Genomic DNA, 18856 nt, shown 5'->3' on the forward strand with positions numbered 1-18856 from the left:
CTTTTATTATGGAAAAAAATATGCAATTTCACCAATACACAAAATTAATATTTCGTTGGATATCCTCTGTTTTTAAGAACAGCTTTGATTCATCGAGGAATCGAGTGAACCAGATGTCCCAGATCTTCAGGTGAAATCACGTGGTACCAGGCCTGGATTATGGCTTTGATCAGCTCTCTCTTGTTACTTGGATTTTTTCGTGATACCATCACTTTAAGCCTTGACCAAAGATTTTCTATTGGATTTAAATCCGGACTATTTCCTGGTCATGACAGGACAGTGATTTGGTGATCACGAAACCACTTCATGGAACTGTTGGCAGTGTGGTATGGTGCTCCATCCTGCTGAAAGATACACTTCCGTGGGTCACCTTCGAACAAATCCTCGATTGTGGGCAACAGTTTCACCTCCAGCACTGCTTCTTGATACTTTTTGGCATTGATATTGCCATCAAGAGCAGCCAAACATCCCACACCATGGCTGGCCATGCTGCCCCACACCATTGCACTCAGTGGGTGCTTCATAGTTGCCGTGGTGCACTCGAGCAAAAGATAACCCCCGGCTGACGCTGAACAAATTTCAATCCAGCACTCGTGAAGAAGCTGATTTTGGTCTCGTCACTCCAATTAATCTTGTCCAAGTCTTCTTCTGTCCACTCCTTTTGTGCCAGAGCCCAATCTATACGTTTCTCCCTCTATTTCTGGTTTAGATACCGCTTCTTTTTCGGGGTCCTAGCTTGCAAACCATTGTCACAAAGTTTTTTCGGATGGTACGGTCACAAACTTGGACACCAGATGTTTTCATTAGGTTGTAGATGGCTTTTGCACACCTTCGACGATCCTGCAGGGCCAGGCAACAGATTCTGCACTCATCTTGTTTTGTAAGTATGGGCTTTCTCCCAGTTCTTGCGGCCGATTTCGTCAATCCACTGCTCGCAACCCTTATGCAGTTTCCTTACACCACCGCCCAACCTCTTTGCAAATTCTTCATAGGTATACCCTTCCTCACGAAGCATCATGGCTTTGCCTCTCTTCCCAGGCAACCAGTCAACTCTTTTCAAGGTATTCGGAGCAATTTTAGTCGTTATTCACACTTTGACCAGAGCTGCAACTAGCTGTGAGGATTTTACAGTAGATTGATTAAAAAGACTGCCACAGTCTGGATGAATTGAGTGCTGAACAAAGCACATGAGCCTGCATGGATGCTGTGTAGGACCTGCTCCTGGATCCTGTCAGCTTGCTGCCTGCTGTGACAGGTGACAGCCTGCATCTTTACCACTGACAGTGGCTGGTAAGTGTATTTCAAAACCTCTCTCTCTCTTTTCTTTCTCCCACTCTATCTCCCCATCTCCTTCTCTCTGTTTCTTCTCTCTCTGACAAATCATATTAAAATAATAAGTAGAAACATCATAGATCAAAATAAAAACATTAAAGTATTGATTTGGTATAGCAGAATATGAATTTTCTGCATACATATAAAATAAAACTTTTTTATTGAAAGTGCCCAGAATGAATTCCACTATTGTAGTAGGTCCCATTGACAAATCAGCTCGGGGACACCAATATATATAGGCTATTCCGTTAAGGAATATCAAGTCTAGTACCATATCCCGAGAGTTGTTGATGGTCTATTCCCGACTGGGTATACCAAAAGAAATGCTTATGGATCAAGGTACTTCCTTTGTATACAAGCAATTGAAAGATATGTGTAAACTGTTAGGTGTAAGGAAGTTAACAACTTCAGTCTATCATCCACAAACAGATGGGCTAGTGGAGAGATTTAACTTCACCTTAAAACAAATGATGCAACGGGCTGTGGCTCAGGATAAACGGGACTGGGATCTATTGCTCCCATACTTAATGTATGCAATAAGAGAAGTGCCCCAAGCGTCTACAGGATTTAGGACCTCATTCAGAGTCGGTCGCACAGAGCGTGCGGTCGGTCTGAATGAGGGGAGGACCTCTTGAATTTTCAAGACATCCTCCTTTGCGGTGGTAAGGCTGTGGGTTAACACCTTACCACCGCCTAAGGTAATGGTCGCGATGGTCAAGACCATCGTGACCATCGGGGCTTACGACGAGACCCTAGGGTAGGGTCTCCCTTGTCGTAAGCCCCGGAGAGCTTTCGGCTCTGTCTGAGCCGGAAGCTCTCCACTGACATCACTAGAGGAGTAGGTTGTGCAGTTAACACTGGAGGGAAGTGAGAATGAGGATATGCTGCTGAGACCGAGGATCCGTACTTAGACAATACTGAGCGTACCGAGTATACAGCGTGCAAATTCAGACAAACTGGAATGTGGTTCAGTGTTTGTACACAATCATGCATACAGAATAGACAGCGTGCGAATACAGACAGACACACTGGAGAGTGGTTCAGTGTTTATACACAATCGTGCATACAGAGGGCCTGACTCAGAACCGGACCCTCTTTCAGAGCACTTGCGCTGAATCAGGGCAGCATTTTATTTTTTCAGAGTCGGCCTCCTGGCCGCTCGCTAAGCTGTGGGTGACCACCCACAGCTTTTGCGAGCGGCCAGGTGATGGTCGCGATGGTCACGACCATCGGGCTTGCGATGAGACCCTTGTGGTATGCCTACGTTTGGTTAGCCACCCCCCTGCCCGCCTCCAAAACGGGGCGAGCTGTCAATCACAATCGACAGCCACCCCTTTTTGGTGCGAGACCTGTAGCGATGGAGCGCCCGTCTCTGGCTGGGTCTCGCGCATGCGCACTCCGAAGCCGGCTCGGGCAGGTGCAGTGGGGGACCATCGACCCACTTGCGAGCGCTGAATACACAGTATGTATGCACCAGTAGAGACGACGTTCCAAGAACAGACTGAAGATCTAAATGCAGGGTAACAATGTAACTAGCCACTAGGGCTCAGTACAGGTTATGTACTGAGTACACTCTGTGGTTCTTGTCGCAGCGCAAGCACCAGAGTGGTGCTTTGGGAATCTGTACTGGGAGATGTTCAGAGAACAGACTGGAATCCCAGTGCAGGGTGAACACTGTAAAAATATCTAAGGCTCAGTACATAGGTGATGTATTGAGTATACTCTGGTAATAACGCTGGGAAGAGTCTCTGGAAGATTGCGTGTGAAGCCTGGAATTAAGCAGAACAGCAACCATCTAGGAAACAGCGAAGTTGATCAGGCAACTTCCTGTTACCTAGAGAAATGTTATATACCCCCAGGTAGGTGTCCATTGGATGAGCATGTCAGCTGAGAACTGACACAGCTACCTCTGGATAAGGATCTATCAGGTGATTCAGCCAAGATGGCTGCGCCCATGAACACTGCCGCAGGAACTCCAATATGGAGAATTGAGTGGAAGTCACCTGGACCAAGGGAAGAATACTCAGCAAGTCACCTACCACCGCACTTGACGTCTCACTGCTCTCGCTAGTGAGGGGAAGCAGGTGCTGTGGTAAGGAACAGCTGATCCCAGGCAGAACCTTGACACTTTTGTTTGTTCATTTCAGCAGCCTCAGATGCTCCTCTGTGCCTGTGTGGCTACTCAGCTAATTAACACTCAGCTGCCTTCACTGCCATTCAATGTTTGGGTACACCATCTGCTATTTACAACTCATCACTCTCAGTAGCAATTCTACATCTGTGTATACAAGCTACAATTGACATTCATAGCAGTATTTGTTATACCTCAGTGCATATCAGCCCTCAAGGCTGCAACCAGCCAAGTGCATACCAGCCCTCAAGGCTGCTACCAGCCAAGGGCATACCAGCCCTCAAGGCTGCAATCAGCCAAGTGCATACCAGCCCTCAAGCCTGCAACCAGCCAAGTGCATACCAGCTCTCAAGGCTGCAACTTGTCAAGTACATACCAGTCCTAAAGGCTGCAACCAGCCAAGTGCATACCAGTCCTCAAGGCTGCATCTTGCCAAGTGCATACCAGTCCTCAAGGCAACAGTCCAGTCAAGAACCACCCAATCTTCATAACTCCCTATCAATTGACGACTAAAAGAATCTTTTTATTAATTGACTCCTTATCAATTAACTCCTCAGAGATTCTTTATCAATCGACTTTTAATCAATTGGCTTTCTTAAAACTCCATAATCAATCGATTCACTGTAATATTATGAGCTTAATTTTCCTGGTAATGGTTCAACTGTGAATCTTCCCTGAGAACAGTACCCAGCTTAAGGGGCCTATTTATCAAATAATATTTGTGGGATATCACCCTTGAAAAGACCTGTTTTCAGGTGTACCCACTAATATTATGGATCCCCTGGATTTACCATGGAGGGACCACAGCAGATATCTGCAATATATGTTGCGGTCTCTCCATTTCCGACAGCAGAAGTTTCTATGGGGACTGTTAAGCTGTCGGATTGACCAAGCTCTTTAGATGGCATTAGCCCGTTGTAGCCTATGGACCCCTCCCCCAGCTGCTGCCCACTCATACATGCATACCTCCCAACATGACCCTCTCCAGGAGGGACACAATGCTCTGGTCCTGGACTTCCCTGGCAATTTATGATTGGTGGCAGCTCCAGAGGTGGGGATGCAGCGCCGTCCAAAATTCAAATAGGGGAGTCACACCAACTGCCAGTGCATCCCAGCCAGTGATGTTTGGCAGCGTGTGAAATGACAGTTGGTGTGGCTCCCCTATTTGAATTTTGAACTGCGCTGCAGCCCCATCTCTTACCAGGGAAGTCCCGGACCAGAGCATTATGTCCCTCCTGGAGAGGGTCATGTTGGGAGGTATGTACATGCGCTGCTGGACATTGGCGCATGTGCAATAGTGCAGCAGCTGCATGAAGTAGAGAGCAAAGTGATTGCGGAAGCATCACATGAAGCGAATTTCCACAATAAGGAAACCTTATTATATGGGACAGACCACAAGAAATAATAAATATGCCCCTTACTCTCAATTATATTCTCGTTCATTTGTTATAACCAGTTTAAAGTTCAGATTGCAGCAGAAACTGGGAACAAATAGACTTAGTGTAAAGTAAACAAAGGCTAACATACAGTCTGATATATACATACAGTCTATCATTTGTCTACATGCAACCTTGACTTACTGGCAGTGAGTCTATAATTAGAAAAAACTTAACCATAATGCACTGACTGAACTGAGCGTGGCCCTAACAATGCACTGTGCAGCAGGCTGTCTGTGTGAATGTTTCTGGCCAGGCCCCGTAGCTATGGACACCATAGTTCCTGTCATTCTCCTCCTACAATTACCATGGACACACAGGAACGCTTTTCTCTGCAGCAGGCTCAGTCAGCTCATCAACACATCTCCAGGATTCCTGAAGCACAACTTCCAATACACAAGAACAGTTTCCCATGCTGGAGTTGAGTGGTGAGGTGTACTCACAGCTGTTAGTATACTCATCAGCCTGGGGTAGGTATAGTCTATGTGCTAATCCAGCTATATATATATATATTTTTTTTTTATTGTTTATTTATAATGTGTTTCTAAATTAGATTAGCATGCCATATAAATAGCTGTAGCATCAATTAAATCAACGGTGTTCAGACCAGAAAAAAAAAAAAAAGAAAAATATAAAAGAATAAAATAGTCTGTGTACAAAATATGCTATTCTCCTGCAGAGTACATTTCTCACTCAAAGATGAGGAGTAAAAAACTCAGGTTGTTATTATAAGCAGTGTGTCTGTTTCGTGTCTGTAAGAGTTGGGTACGGGATGCTGGCGCTCGGGATCCCGGTGGTCAGAATCCCAACGCCAGGATCCTGACAGAGTTAAGAACCGACAGCTGTCAGTAAGTTTATTAACCCTAAACCTAACCCATCCTCCCAGCATCCTAAACCTAACCTCCTAGTGCCTAAACCTAACCCTCCCCCCCAAGTGCCTAACCCTCCCCCTAGTGCCTAACCCTAACCATAGGCGAAACTAGACATTTGGTAGTGGGTGGTCCCAGTTCCAACCCCTCACCAGAACTTGTGTTACTTTGGAAGTAGTGTTCATTGTAGTACCAGTGCTGGGAACCGGACCTAGAAAGAAGGACCCTTGTGCGCGCTGAAGGTGCGCGTTGCTGAACAGGTGGCGTGGCCACAGGAACAGGGGGGGTGTCTTTAAGATACATCCCATTTTCATCGCTCTTGGAGGCATGCCTGGCACTAATGGACCTGCTGGGCAGCCCCCAAGCACAGCTGTGCGTCCGGCATGCATACACTGACCGCTGCACGGCTATTTTCCCCACCCGCGGGACAATGCAGAACACTGGCTGTTTTAGTGGGGCACCGTTAAGAAGGGCAGAGTGCATTCTGCCCTTTAGAAATCGAGCAGGGCGAGGCGCCCCACTAAAACAGGAATGCTACCAGGAATGCTATTGGAAGTATGGAACTTTGTTTCGTGACCATTAGTTAGGCAGCAAAGAGATGTGTACATTTAGTTGTGGAGGGGGGTACAGTGTGCCTGTGTAGGGGCAGGGGTGGAAAGATGTATCTGTGTAGTGGTGGAGGGGGTAAAGTGTGCCTGCGCAGGGACGGAGGGACGAGAGATATGTATGTGTAGTGGTGGATCAGGTACAGTGAGTCTGTGAATTTTGGATTGAACAAATTACATTATTTTAGCTGTATAAAATGTTTTTAAAAACATTTTTTAAAAACAAAACCCAGATCCAAAAACAAAGCACTTGAGGGCGGTTTTGCACAACAAACCCAAACCAAAACACGGGGGTAAGCACTCATCTCTACTTTAAACCACACTTGCCTACTCTCCTGAAATTTGTGGGAGCCTTTCAAAAAATTAGGTGTCACTCCTGGCCACCCGAAAGACTAGGTAAGCCACCGCCCCGCGCCCCCCATTGCTGCCAGCAACCCTCCATGGCTGCCCATTTACTGAGCAAAACTGGGCAGTCCAGGGAGCCAAGTTGGCTTTCTCCTCACAGCAAGTGGGCATGGCATGGCAATAGGTGTGCGGTGAGGAAGGCATGGCGGCTGAATTGCTCACCTATTGCCATGTATTGCCTACTTGCTGTGAGGAGAAAGCCGACCTGACTGTCAGAGAGTTGGTAAGTATGCTTTAACCACATATTAACCTTTGCAAAACATGGATACACAGTAAGAGCTACACAGATTATTACTCAACAAATTAAGCAAAAACTGCAAAACCGTTCAGTATTTTACTCTAAAGTGCACAAAACATTCTGTTGAGTACTCTGTTGGTGGATGATCACTGACCTATAACATGCATGTATTAGTAATCCACAATTTGTAATAGCAATAAGCATCTAATGCTGTTCTTTCCCGATTCCAGGGAGCAATAGCGTTAGCTTTCCAGTGATAAGTTACAATAAACACAGTTCCAATTGCAATATATCCCAATTATCTTCAGCTTTGCACAGTAGCAATAACTCAGTTCTAAAGTGCTCTTTAACTCAGGTCAGTATTCACACAAAATGGCTTCCACTCTTTACACTGACAAACTCAAATAAGATAAATATCACACTGTTTACTCAAACTCAGTCTCTTGCACAAATCAAGATTACACAGTACTTGAAATATAGCAGATCTCAGAATCTCTTAGCAATTCTCAGTATCTGTTGATAATTCTCAGTATCTCTCATACACTCTTGCAATAGCTCTGTAACAGTTCTCAGTAGGGGTTGAGTATGAAATCCCAGCATTTGGGATGCCGCCTGTCAATCGACTGACAGTTTCATCCCGATGCTGATAATCCCGACTAGAACAGTAAGTACTGTAACCCTGCCCTGTTCACCTCCTAACCCTCTTTTCCTGTATCTTAACACTAACCCTTCTTACCCTGCCCCCTATCCCTTCCGGTTATTGTCTAAACTTAACCCCCCCCCATAGTGCCTAACCCTCCTCCCCTAGTGCCTAACACTAACCTACCCCCGGTGGTCCCTAACCCCCCCTGTCTGCATCCTAACCCTAACCTCCCCCCTTCTGGATCCTAACCCAAAGTCCTCCTGTGGTGCCTAAACCTAACCCTCCCCCCCGTGGCTATCAGGTAACCCACCCCACTATACTTATGATCAGGATGCCGGCTGTCGGGATTCCATCGTCGGCATCTCCACTCATGTCGGGATTCTGGCGCTGGTCTACTGGCCGCGGTTTGGGATTCTGGCGCCGGTATTTTTGGTAGCCGGCATCCTGATTGTAGGTTTCTTAACTACATCCCCTCAGTAGCTCTCAAACAGTATGGACGTTTCCCTTTCTGCAGCTCTTTTACTCACTTACAGCCTCCACGAATCTCAGTTGCTGCTCCCTGTGCTAACACACTATCTCCGGGTTTGAGTCGCAAAGTCAGCTGACACTTCTGCATTGGTCACTCAGCACACCATCAGCGGGTATTTAGTGGCTTCTGTCACCTCTCCAATTTTGTGATAACGCTTTGCCCAGTCTCTTGTCCCATACAGCAGATCTGTGGCAGCTCACTCCAGTCTCAACTGAGCATGTGCAACCACAAACACAATGTTCTTTTGCTTACTTGTCTCAGTTTTGGCGCGTAACATCTCTACCTGATAGCAGCATCCTATAACTGCTATTATCAACAATAATGATACTTTAAAGAGTGGTCCCTCTTTATACCATAAACTTTGCTTACCACCAGGTATATTATTTTTTAACAAACTGTGCTTTTCTTTTTCTAATATAATACACGTAATGGTAAAAATATGGTATGTATAAAGTTATGGGTTCTGCCCTGACCATATCTGTGTGCAGTGTGTATTTTCTCCCCGTGATTCCGTGGGTTTACAGTTTTCTCCTACAATCCAAAAACTAGTTGTTAGGTTGTTATTGTGGAAGATAATTTAGAGCTCCAAAGGGGCAGGGACTGATAACAATTATTAAACAAACTTGTGTTATGTATATTATGTTGGTGCTATATAAAGATTATTATTATTATTATTATTATTATTACGAATAATAATAGCAATTGTTATCATTGCAGGTTGGAGACAGGGCCACTGATGGAGAAAGACTGGGACAGATATAAGTCCATTGTCAATGGGCATCACATGAGGGATATGCAGCACAAAATGGCTTCAGAATATCAGGTAACAGTCATGGACATAATTGTGTAACTGAAACACTGTCATTGGCATATCTATAATCCGTGCAGGGTGCGCGGTGCACAGAGGCCCCTCGGTCCAGAGGGGGCCACACCACACACCCTGTACCTATGTTGAATACCTACCACTCTGGAGTCTCACGTCAGCACTGCAGCAATACAAATCACCAGGATGCCATGTTACCGGAGACCTGCTCATGCGCAGTAGGCTCTGACACAATGCCAGAGTGTACTGCACTGCAGAGGGGAGGAGCTCCTGAACAGCATCCTCCTAATCTACTATATAAAAGCAAAAATTTGTCTGTCTTTCTATAGAAATCCACAGTTTACAGGCCAAGATCGTGAAATTTTATATTAAAACACGGCCGAGGCAACTGAAAAAATTTGAAATCGAAATGAATTACTGTTAATTTTTAAATAATTAAAAAACACAATTTTTGCTGGACGCTCATTGTGGGGCCTTGCACTCAGTACTGCTGTCTGCTGCCTCCAGTGGTGATATTTAAGAACTTTCTTATCTATACTATTTCTGCCCTTCTGTACTTCTGTCTTTCTATACAAATCCACAGTTTACAAGCCAAGATCGTGAAATTTTACATACGAGCGTATTAAAAACACACCGGAGGCAACGGAAAAATCTGAAATTGAAATGAATTACTGTTAATTTTTAGTTAATTAAAAACCACAAGTTTTGCTGTATGCTCATTGTGGGTCCTCACGGCATATGGGTAGGGCCTCGGAGCGAGCGTTTTGGGTTGTCATGATCTTAATGTTTATTATCGAAGAGAGTTTTAGCAGGCTTTCCTAGCGTTCTCAGCTGTCTGACTATAAAAAATTACGCAACAACATTTACTTCAATTCTTCAAACTCTGTCAAAATGATGACTTTGCAAGGACCCTGCTGTACTGTGAGCTGCCAAAATATTACACATGGAATGCTTCTCGAAAAGTTTTTATGAGCAGAAAACAGGGAGTCGCTGTAGATGGTCATCCTGGTATCAGAGCAACAGAAGCTCTTGGCCGTGTTTACACTGTACATCTGATACATTTTGAATGCTTCTATCTTCGAAGTTTGCTTTACACCGTTACAGGTCCTATTTCCTTCGAAAAATTTAGGACTGTTGATGGGGAAATTTGTCACACTTTTCGTGAGGCCTGCCTAAGGACAGGTTTCTTGGAGGATGTGTAAACAAACATTCTTAAAATCCCGGGCAACGCCGGGTACTCCAGCTAGTCCTTTATAAAAATATAAGCTCTTGTATTAATATACCTAGTGTCACCTTAATGATGATTGCTTCAATCAGTGAGACATAAACCATTAATGTATACATAAAGAAATGTTGCATGGCCATTTTCCGGTGTTCTGAGCAGCGCTGACACCCGCCACAAGACCACGGACAGGTAAGTTTAAAATAATATGGGTGCAGGGTGTGCAGTGCAAGGCCCCTCTGGACCCGGGGGCCCATGTGCCCCGCACACCCTGCACCCATTATAGATACAGCACTGCCTCCATCCCCACCACCATACTGCCCCAGCTCCTGTACATTTGCTTTATTATAGCTGCAACTCAAACCTACCAAAGGGATCATACTTTTCAGTGTTGGACACATTGGGGATGGAGCTGTAGCCATCCCTGTAGGCACCGCCTTCAATACACATATGTTATCCTAGTAGCTTTATTGCCTAGGGCAGGCTGCAGTCTACTAGTACTGGTCTCTACTGGTCATTCTGTTATCTATGCACAATGAGCTACTGTAATGTTGTCGGTCCTGGTGGATCCATTAACCTGCTACAACGGTGAAGTAATTAGCTAACATGATGGCAGGGGTTGTCTCAAGGAGGTAAACCCTATAATGCTGAAATTATTGTGTTCAATATATATGAATTATATCAATATGTTGTTAAAACCTACACTAGAGATAGTTCTTTTCCACATCTAGTAATCTAGGTCAATAAATGATTCACTGATTGTACAATGATGCACAAAACAACTTAAATTATACCTAATTACCAGGAATTAATGTGCAGTTAATAACCCCCACACATAATTGCAGGCCTCTGTTTTCATTTGTATTACAATAATGAGTAAACACTTGAATAATGAGAAATTGAATACGTATCTGGCAAAGGAGTGTTTGTATTCGGAACCTTTCTTCTGCCAGATATATACAATGGAAAAAAATACACTTACACAAAGTATAATCCATCATCATGTCATAATAACCAGCAGAGCAACAGACTTCATGGGTCTTTGTATATGTAGAATATGTTTTTATACATCAATAACATTTCACTTTTGTAAAACAAAACTAGGGGCTCAAAACAAAAGAATGGAGCCATCTTCCAGAGGATATGCGCATGTGCAGTACAGAAATCACAGGGAAAATGGCTGAGGTGCCATGTTCCTGAAGATCCGCACATGCGCTGTAGATTCTTGCGCTGTCCCAGAAAGAACTGGATTAAGGGGGGTTGACCAGGGCTGCCAAGAGCCGGGCCCGGGTGAAGGGGCGTGGCTTAATCGTGCGAGGTGTAGCCATGCCCCCTTAAGAAAAAATAATAATAAAAAAAACACTGTTGCAGCGCTGTGAAGCGGCGCTGCACACTGGGAAGGGGGGCGCTGTGAGCCCCTCAGCCCAGCGCATATCCAGGAGGGGTACAATCAGGATGATCACTCCCTTACACAGGCAGAGGAGACTGGTGCTGCAGCAGCAAACAGTCTCCCTTTGCAGCCCAGCACACAGCAGCGTGTGCTGAGCTACTCAGCTGACAGGGAGGAGGGGGGCAGCGTAGGACTCGGGCCCCTTCAGCAAGCCTGGGTAATTAGTACCCGCTTCCCCACTCTCGGCACCGCTGGGGGCCCCTGCACACATAGGGGCCCCCACCACTAGCACACACAGCCCTACGCCGGCCGAAGTCGGGGCGGAGCAAATAGGGCAAGTCCCACCCCCATATCACCCACGAATCACGGCATTATATCAACAGCCTTATGAGGTGAGGTGCTCGCGATTATCATCCTGGTGTTGCTGCATTAAAAATGTATACACACACACATATTATATATATATATATATATATATATATATATGTGTACTAATTTATTTTGTATGTATGTGTTCTGGTACATACACACAGTCAGATTTTTCTTCAGATCTGAACGATAACGATTTAAAAAATTGTTCATATCTGAAGGACAATCTGACATGTCTAAACGATGAACGATGCGCGTTCCCATTTGTCAGATAACGATATCTGACATCTGAAGTGTTTGCAGTCAGTTTTGGACGATTTCCATTCATTTTAATACAGTCAAAAATCGTTCAATCGTTTGCAAATCGTTCATCTGACAAATCTGACTGTGTGTATGCACCATTAGTGTGTATTTATGTGTATGTGTTGTTACTATATATATATATATATATATATATATATATATATATGTATATATATATAGCATGTGTTAGTGTGTATATATGTGTTTATGTGTGTATACTGTATATATGTGTGTTAGTGTGTATGTTATATATATATTATATACGGCATGGGGGCTGAGCTGCCATGGTTCTGTGTTCTGAATGCAACAGCACAGTCATCACTGCTGCATAGAGCGCAGAGCGGCTCCCGAGTCCCCTCATCAGCATCACGTGACACATCATGTCTGTGACGCTGATCACTGATGTCAGGCCTCAGGAGCCGTTCTGTGCTCTATGCAGCAGTGATGACTGTGCTGCTTCATTCACAACACAGAGCCAGAAAGTAAGTAATCAGGGGGGTAGGCTCCATGTGGTGGCAAGGGGGGGTAGGCTCCATGTGGCTTGGTGGGGGCCCCCACAATTTAGTTGCCCCAGGGCCCACACAAGCCTTAATCAGGCCCTGGTGCCAGAGTATACTTAGGAATGCACTGGTGAGAGGGAGGGGGCACACACAGAGACTGTACGCAGGCCCTCTCCTCTGTTAAACTGTCCCTGATTACACCACATGATAACTGTCAACTCATATTCTCTCCTGTGTCTACTAACCTCACCCTACTCCCACTACCAAAGGGTCTCATTGTGACACAGCATTTGTAGACCACATGGAAAGCTGGATTCCACCATTTGCAGGCAAACTGAGTATGTAAGTGTTGCGATTTCACAGCGAAATAAAAAGCACCTGTGTACTATTCTCTTTCCCCCCACATCAAAGTCTCCAATCTATTAAATATTGATTAACTGACTGAACTGATTAAAATCAGACATTTTTATGCAATTTTACTCCACTGAGCAAAATCATCATCATAGTGTCTGTTATTTATTGAAGCTAAGTCCACATGGACAATAGATAAATGACCCATAGTCAATTGAAATTGTAATGTGGGGTATACGCTTGGCAGACAAATCGACCAACCAATTTGGTAACTATGTGTCTGCGTGTACATAGAAAGAGATAAAATGGAGAAGGAGCCCATAGCAACGAATCAGCGTCTGGTTTTCATTTTGAGCCCATAGCAACCAATCAGCTTCTGGTTTACATTAATTTAGCACAGTCTATAAAATGACAGCTAGAAGCTGATTATTTACTATGGGCAACTTTTTCATTTTATCTCTCTTGAAGGTTTGATACATCTATCTGTATATTCAATCAATTACAGTCTCTGTACCTAGGGCTGTCAGTGACATTGTGGGACAAACAACACCAGCACACCCAAAAGAGTTTGTCCATCTTTACCAGCTATCATTGAAGTCTTTTCATAGACAGAGTGTGCAGAGTGCAGATGTAGGATATGCCTGCAGTGGTTCCCTTGTTTCTGATCACAATAATAGCCCCAATTGGCTTCTATGGGGGCTGCTATATTGTGAAATTTACTTTGCATTCTTTCACTTTGACCATTCTTGCCTACTCTCCCAATCCAGCTGGGAGCCTCCCGCCTGCCCCTCCAGTCCCCCCGCAATTACAACACAAACCCCCGCAGCGAGGGGGCCAATGACGCGATTTGCACTGAATCGTGATATCATGTCCCGCCCCCTGCTTCACAATGCCAGTAATCTCTGCATCGTGTAGTGGGGGCAGGGCCTAAATGACGCCCCTGTCCCTGGATGTGTTTCATAATATATCCTTGAGGTACAGAATTCTTTATTACAGCGAATAACGGCGTTAACAAACTCTAATTATCGTGTTGATAATTCATAAATTTACCTCATGGTGTTTATTTGGACTCGATAACTAATTATTTGGTTACTGGTCTTATTTAAAAAATCTGTTATCCAGAAAGTTGAGAAAAACAAATATAAAAGAAAAACAACTGCTGCAATTAATTTATAATGTTACATGAACATGAGCATTTTGGCACTATGAGAAACCCTATTATACAGTCAGGTGGAGAAGAACGTCAGAGACAGGATACGATAAAAATAAAAAAGGCTAATTGTCTTAGTAAATTGTTGAGGATTATTAAAAAAATATCCTCTATAAGGAAATCCCTTACTCTAAAGCATTTCAGATAATAAATCACATCAGTGTACCCAATTAACAATATTATGGTTCATTATGCCTTTTTTTTATATTATGTAACTTTATTCCCCTGCACAGGTGGAACCCAATGATAAGAAAAAAAATATATATGTGTACTGTAAAGTTGAAATATTATTTCAAATTCAAACTCAACATAGCGGAGATTAAAAATCTTTGAGAGAAAGATACTCTTCTCAGTATATGTAAATCTTGCTCAGTTTGGTACCATATAAAAGACAAAAGAGAGTCTGTGAAAGTGTGCAGTTCTTTATTACAATGGCAATATACAAGAACGTATATTGGTTGGTAGTTCTTTTGGCCAGAGAGGTATGTAAGGATTGCACATAGGTAGTAAAGTATCAGAAACTCATGCTTGCATTCGGGTAGCAGAGTGTCAGGAAATCATAATAGCACATGGATAGCAGAGAAGAAAGATCTCAGGACTGCACTCAGGTGCAGTGTCAAGAACAAATGGGTAGTAGTGTGTTAGGAACTCAGTATAGCACACAAGTAGCACAGAGTTAGGAACTCTGGATTGAACTCTGTTAGCAGAGAGTCAAAAATTAAAAATTGCACTTAGGTAGTAGAGTCAGGAACTCAGTATTGCACTTTGATAGTAGAGTGTCAAGAAGCACACAGATTGCAGAGGAACTCAAGATAGCACAAGGGTTGCAGAGAATCAGGAATTAAAAATTGCACTCGGGTAGCAGAGAGTTAGGAAGTCAGGTTTGCGCTTGGGTAGCAGAACGTCAGGTAGTCAAGTTTGCAGAGTGAGGTAGCAGAAAGTAAGGAGCACATAGATAGAGTGCCAGAAACTCAGGTTTGTACATGGATAACAGAGTGTCAGGGACTCACAATTGCACACTGGTAGCAGAGGAACAGAAGCTCCAGACTGCACATTGGTAGCAAAATGTCAGGAACACAAATCCTGCACATAAATAGCAGATTGCCAGGAACTCAGGATAGCATGCAAGTAACAGATAGTCACATATGTGTCCTTTTACACTGTGGCTTCAGTTGCATCAAGTAGCCCCTCTCGGCGAACCAGGTCCCATATGACTCGGCTGGTCCAATCGGCTCTTCATACAAAATGTGCATCTTATTTGCACAAATACAACTACTTGAAGCGACAAAGTTGTATTGCTAGTGTAGACAGACCACATTTGTACATCTGTATGTGACCAAGTCTAAATTGGCACAAAAAGGGCACAGTCGCAAATTGCCACAGCTTTCCTCACAACAAGTTTTATTGTGCCTAGCTTGCGATTTTGTACTTGTGTGCAACCAATTCCAATGTGGTTAAAGTTGCAGCCTAGTGTCTCTAGTACACTGTGAACAGCTTTTCACTGATTCTGTGATGCATATAAAAGACACAAAATTGAAAGATAAATAAGGTACGCTACACTTCTTGAAGTGTCTCAGTCACGTCAGGTGTCTCACGCCATATGGCGTATAGATGCTAGGTTTATGAGGACCTGAGTCAGATCCGCACGCAATGCCAATATTTATGCAGTTTGAGTGACTGTTAGCCATTGAGCATGCGTGAAAGCCATACTGCACATGCCCAGTGATTGTTTTTTTTCTTGCCATCACACACGTACAGAGGATTCACTCGCAAAGTGAGTGACACGCAGTTGACATTTGGGGGGTGGTTTGAAAAAAAGCAGAAATGTCGGACTTCCAAAAGCTCAGGTTTGCATATGGGTAGCAGAGTGTCAGTGCTTCATAATTGCACATGGGTACAGATAGTTAGGAGGCCCTGACTGCACACAGGTTGCACGTGTCAGGAAATCACTACTGCACACAGATTGCAGAGTTCTAGAAACTCAGGATAGCACAAGGTTGTAAAATGAAAGGAAGTCAGGATAGTACACCGGTAGCAGAAAGTTAGAAAGTCAGGATTGCATTCAGGTAGCACTGTAACATAGTGCCGTGAACTCACAATTGCACATGGGTAGAAGAAAGTCAGTAGTGTCATGATTATGCACAGGTGTCAGGCACTCTGCGCAGCACACAAGTAGCAGATTGTAAAGGAACTGATATTTGCATACTGGTAACAGTATGCCAGGAACTCAGGATAGCAGAAACAGGAGCTCAGGATGGCAGGACCAGGAATAGTCAGACATAAGATCAAAACCTAATCAGAAGACAGGCAGCTGTACCACGGACAGGCTCAGAAATGATCTGGCCCTGAAAAAGAGCCAGAGTTTTAAAAAACCACATTGTTTTTGCTGCATACCTGCTTCTCCACATTAAGATCTTGCCTTTTTAAGAAGCACCTATCATATATACAACTTACCCTTCCAGCAGTAATGGGAGACTCCATTGCTTCAACTTGTGGGCACACACAGCAGCATGTCTCTGAGATCTCTCATCTGCTTTCCTGGCTCCATTATTTTATGTAATGGATACATTTATGATGCCTCCTACACTGGTAAAATCTAAAGCGGATTGCAAAATAGGGGATAATTCGCCCCCACGCCCTTCCGACAAATCATCTGGGGCTGAAACCTCTGAGACTACTTCAGTCACATGCTTGTGCAAGTCTGTAGTGTATAGAATGGATTATATTATTGTTTCAGATAGGTTTTATGAGGTTCACTTTTAAAATGTTAGTGGAAAGAATATATACAGAATATGAAATAAAAGTCTGGTTACTAAGCAATGTAGATGCTACAAACGATATCTGGGCAGGAGTATGGATTTAAGGGATAAACAAATGGCTCAGAAGGAAATGGCTCACTAGGAGGAGGTAGGCGGGTTTGCCCTGTATATTCTCGTTTATACCAGATACTGGTGCTAATGCAACACTCGTTTACCAAAGAAATCAAGGAATCACACTTTTTTGCAGGCTCATTTACACCAGCAACAGTGTGTAAGAGAGCAAGCTGAGCGTGTAAGAGAGAGACAAGCTGAAAACCAAAGCATCGCACATCCTCTAACCATGTTTTACTCCGGCCGTAGTTACAGCAAGCCATGGCAGATCGGGATGACCAGAAAGACACAGGTAATGGTACACAGCAGGATAATGTACTGTAAATAACACGTCAATAGCAAAAACAACACAAATTAACCAGAATACAAAGAACAGTAAAATTGTTAATGCTATTATGCCCTTAAAAATAGTTAACCAAAAGTTTAAGAACATTGAATAATATCTTATACATTAAAAAAATATATACAGTATATCCATGATTTTTATGCTCTACTAGTAGAATACATCTTTGCATTTTGCATACAGCGATTAGCACAGCAAAAGCATGCTAACTGTGTCAAACAGTTCTATCTAGGACAGACCACTATTCTGTCCAGTGTGACAAAATGAAGGGAGAAACCAAAAAGTGGAAAAACAAACAAAAAAACACATTAACTGTTTTCATTAATCTATTGTACCATTTCCTGAATGTAATGTTTCACCACAGACCATTTTCAAAAAATACGGAGATGTCTGTTATCTGCTTAAAGAGAACCTTGCACCTCCCCCTGGGAAGGTCTGTACTATACATATGGAACAGTTATCCATTTCCTTTAGTCCGGCAGCCACCAAAGTGATGATAACAAAACGTTCCACACTGACACCTCCCACTATACTGTAATGAAATGCCAGTGTGACGCAGTTATATGATTAGCAAAATAATTACATTGTATGCCAAATGCTCGATTGCGCTATTTTTCTGAATGAAACAAGCTCTTTCTGTGACATTGTAAGACGACAGTAGACAAACAGAGTGACTGAATGAGAACGGCGTGGGGGGGCTGGCTTAGGTAACACCATGTGACTTAGTTTGCCCTATTAGGATAGGTGTGTGTGTCTTAACTGGGAATGTGAGGTTGTGAGGGCTGAGACAAAGCCTCTTTTGTTCCTGGCTTCCCACCCTTCTTCCCTAAGTGGATTCAGTGGGATTGTCTGTGGTTAGGTGTTTTCTGTGGCGGGAAAGAACGGCACGTCGCCCCATAGGGTGCAAGTCTTTCAGTTTGTGGTATTATAGTCTTTTGGTGCGATCACCCTCTTTGACTTGTTAAGTTCACTGGATCACCCTGCCGGGGATTGCGTCATCACCCTTCCGGGTGGGTAGCCATGTTAGAGGGTTGAGTGGATACCTTTTTGTTAACGTTGTTTAGTTACCGGTTGCTCTGCACCTTAGGCGGTGTCCGCTTGGTATGCATGTCTGTGTGCTGAATGTGTGGAGTAAGCTGAATGTTGCCGTCCTTTCTTTGCCACCATATCTTCAATCAGTTTAGATTAATTTAATCCGAATTAGATCATTTTAATAAATTGATAACTAATTATTCTGCCAAATCTCATGTCTCTGAGTCTTTATTTTATATAATTTATTAAGGAGGT

General features: G+C 43.7%; 1 protein-coding gene across 1 annotated transcript in view; it reads left to right on the plus strand.

Moving 5' to 3' along the window:
* Positions 1 to 5264: 5264 nt before the first annotated feature.
* The window catches only part of MARCHF10 (membrane associated ring-CH-type finger 10), a 72801-nt gene continuing 59209 nt past the window's right edge, over positions 5265 to 18856 (plus strand). Inside the window, exons 1-3 of the mRNA XM_088470750.1 lie at positions 5265 to 5369; positions 8906 to 9011; positions 17363 to 17518. Coding sequence (XP_088326876.1) covers positions 8925 to 9011; positions 17363 to 17518 — 243 coding nt within the window. The 5' untranslated portion in view covers positions 5265 to 5369; positions 8906 to 8924. The remainder of the gene's footprint in view (positions 5370 to 8905; positions 9012 to 17362; positions 17519 to 18856) is intronic.

This window comes from Taudactylus pleione, unplaced genomic scaffold (genome assembly GCF_031769625.1).
Source record: "Taudactylus pleione unplaced genomic scaffold, aTauple2 ptg000102l, whole genome shotgun sequence".
In the NCBI taxonomy this organism is placed as follows: Eukaryota; Metazoa; Chordata; class Amphibia; order Anura; family Myobatrachidae; genus Taudactylus; species Taudactylus pleione.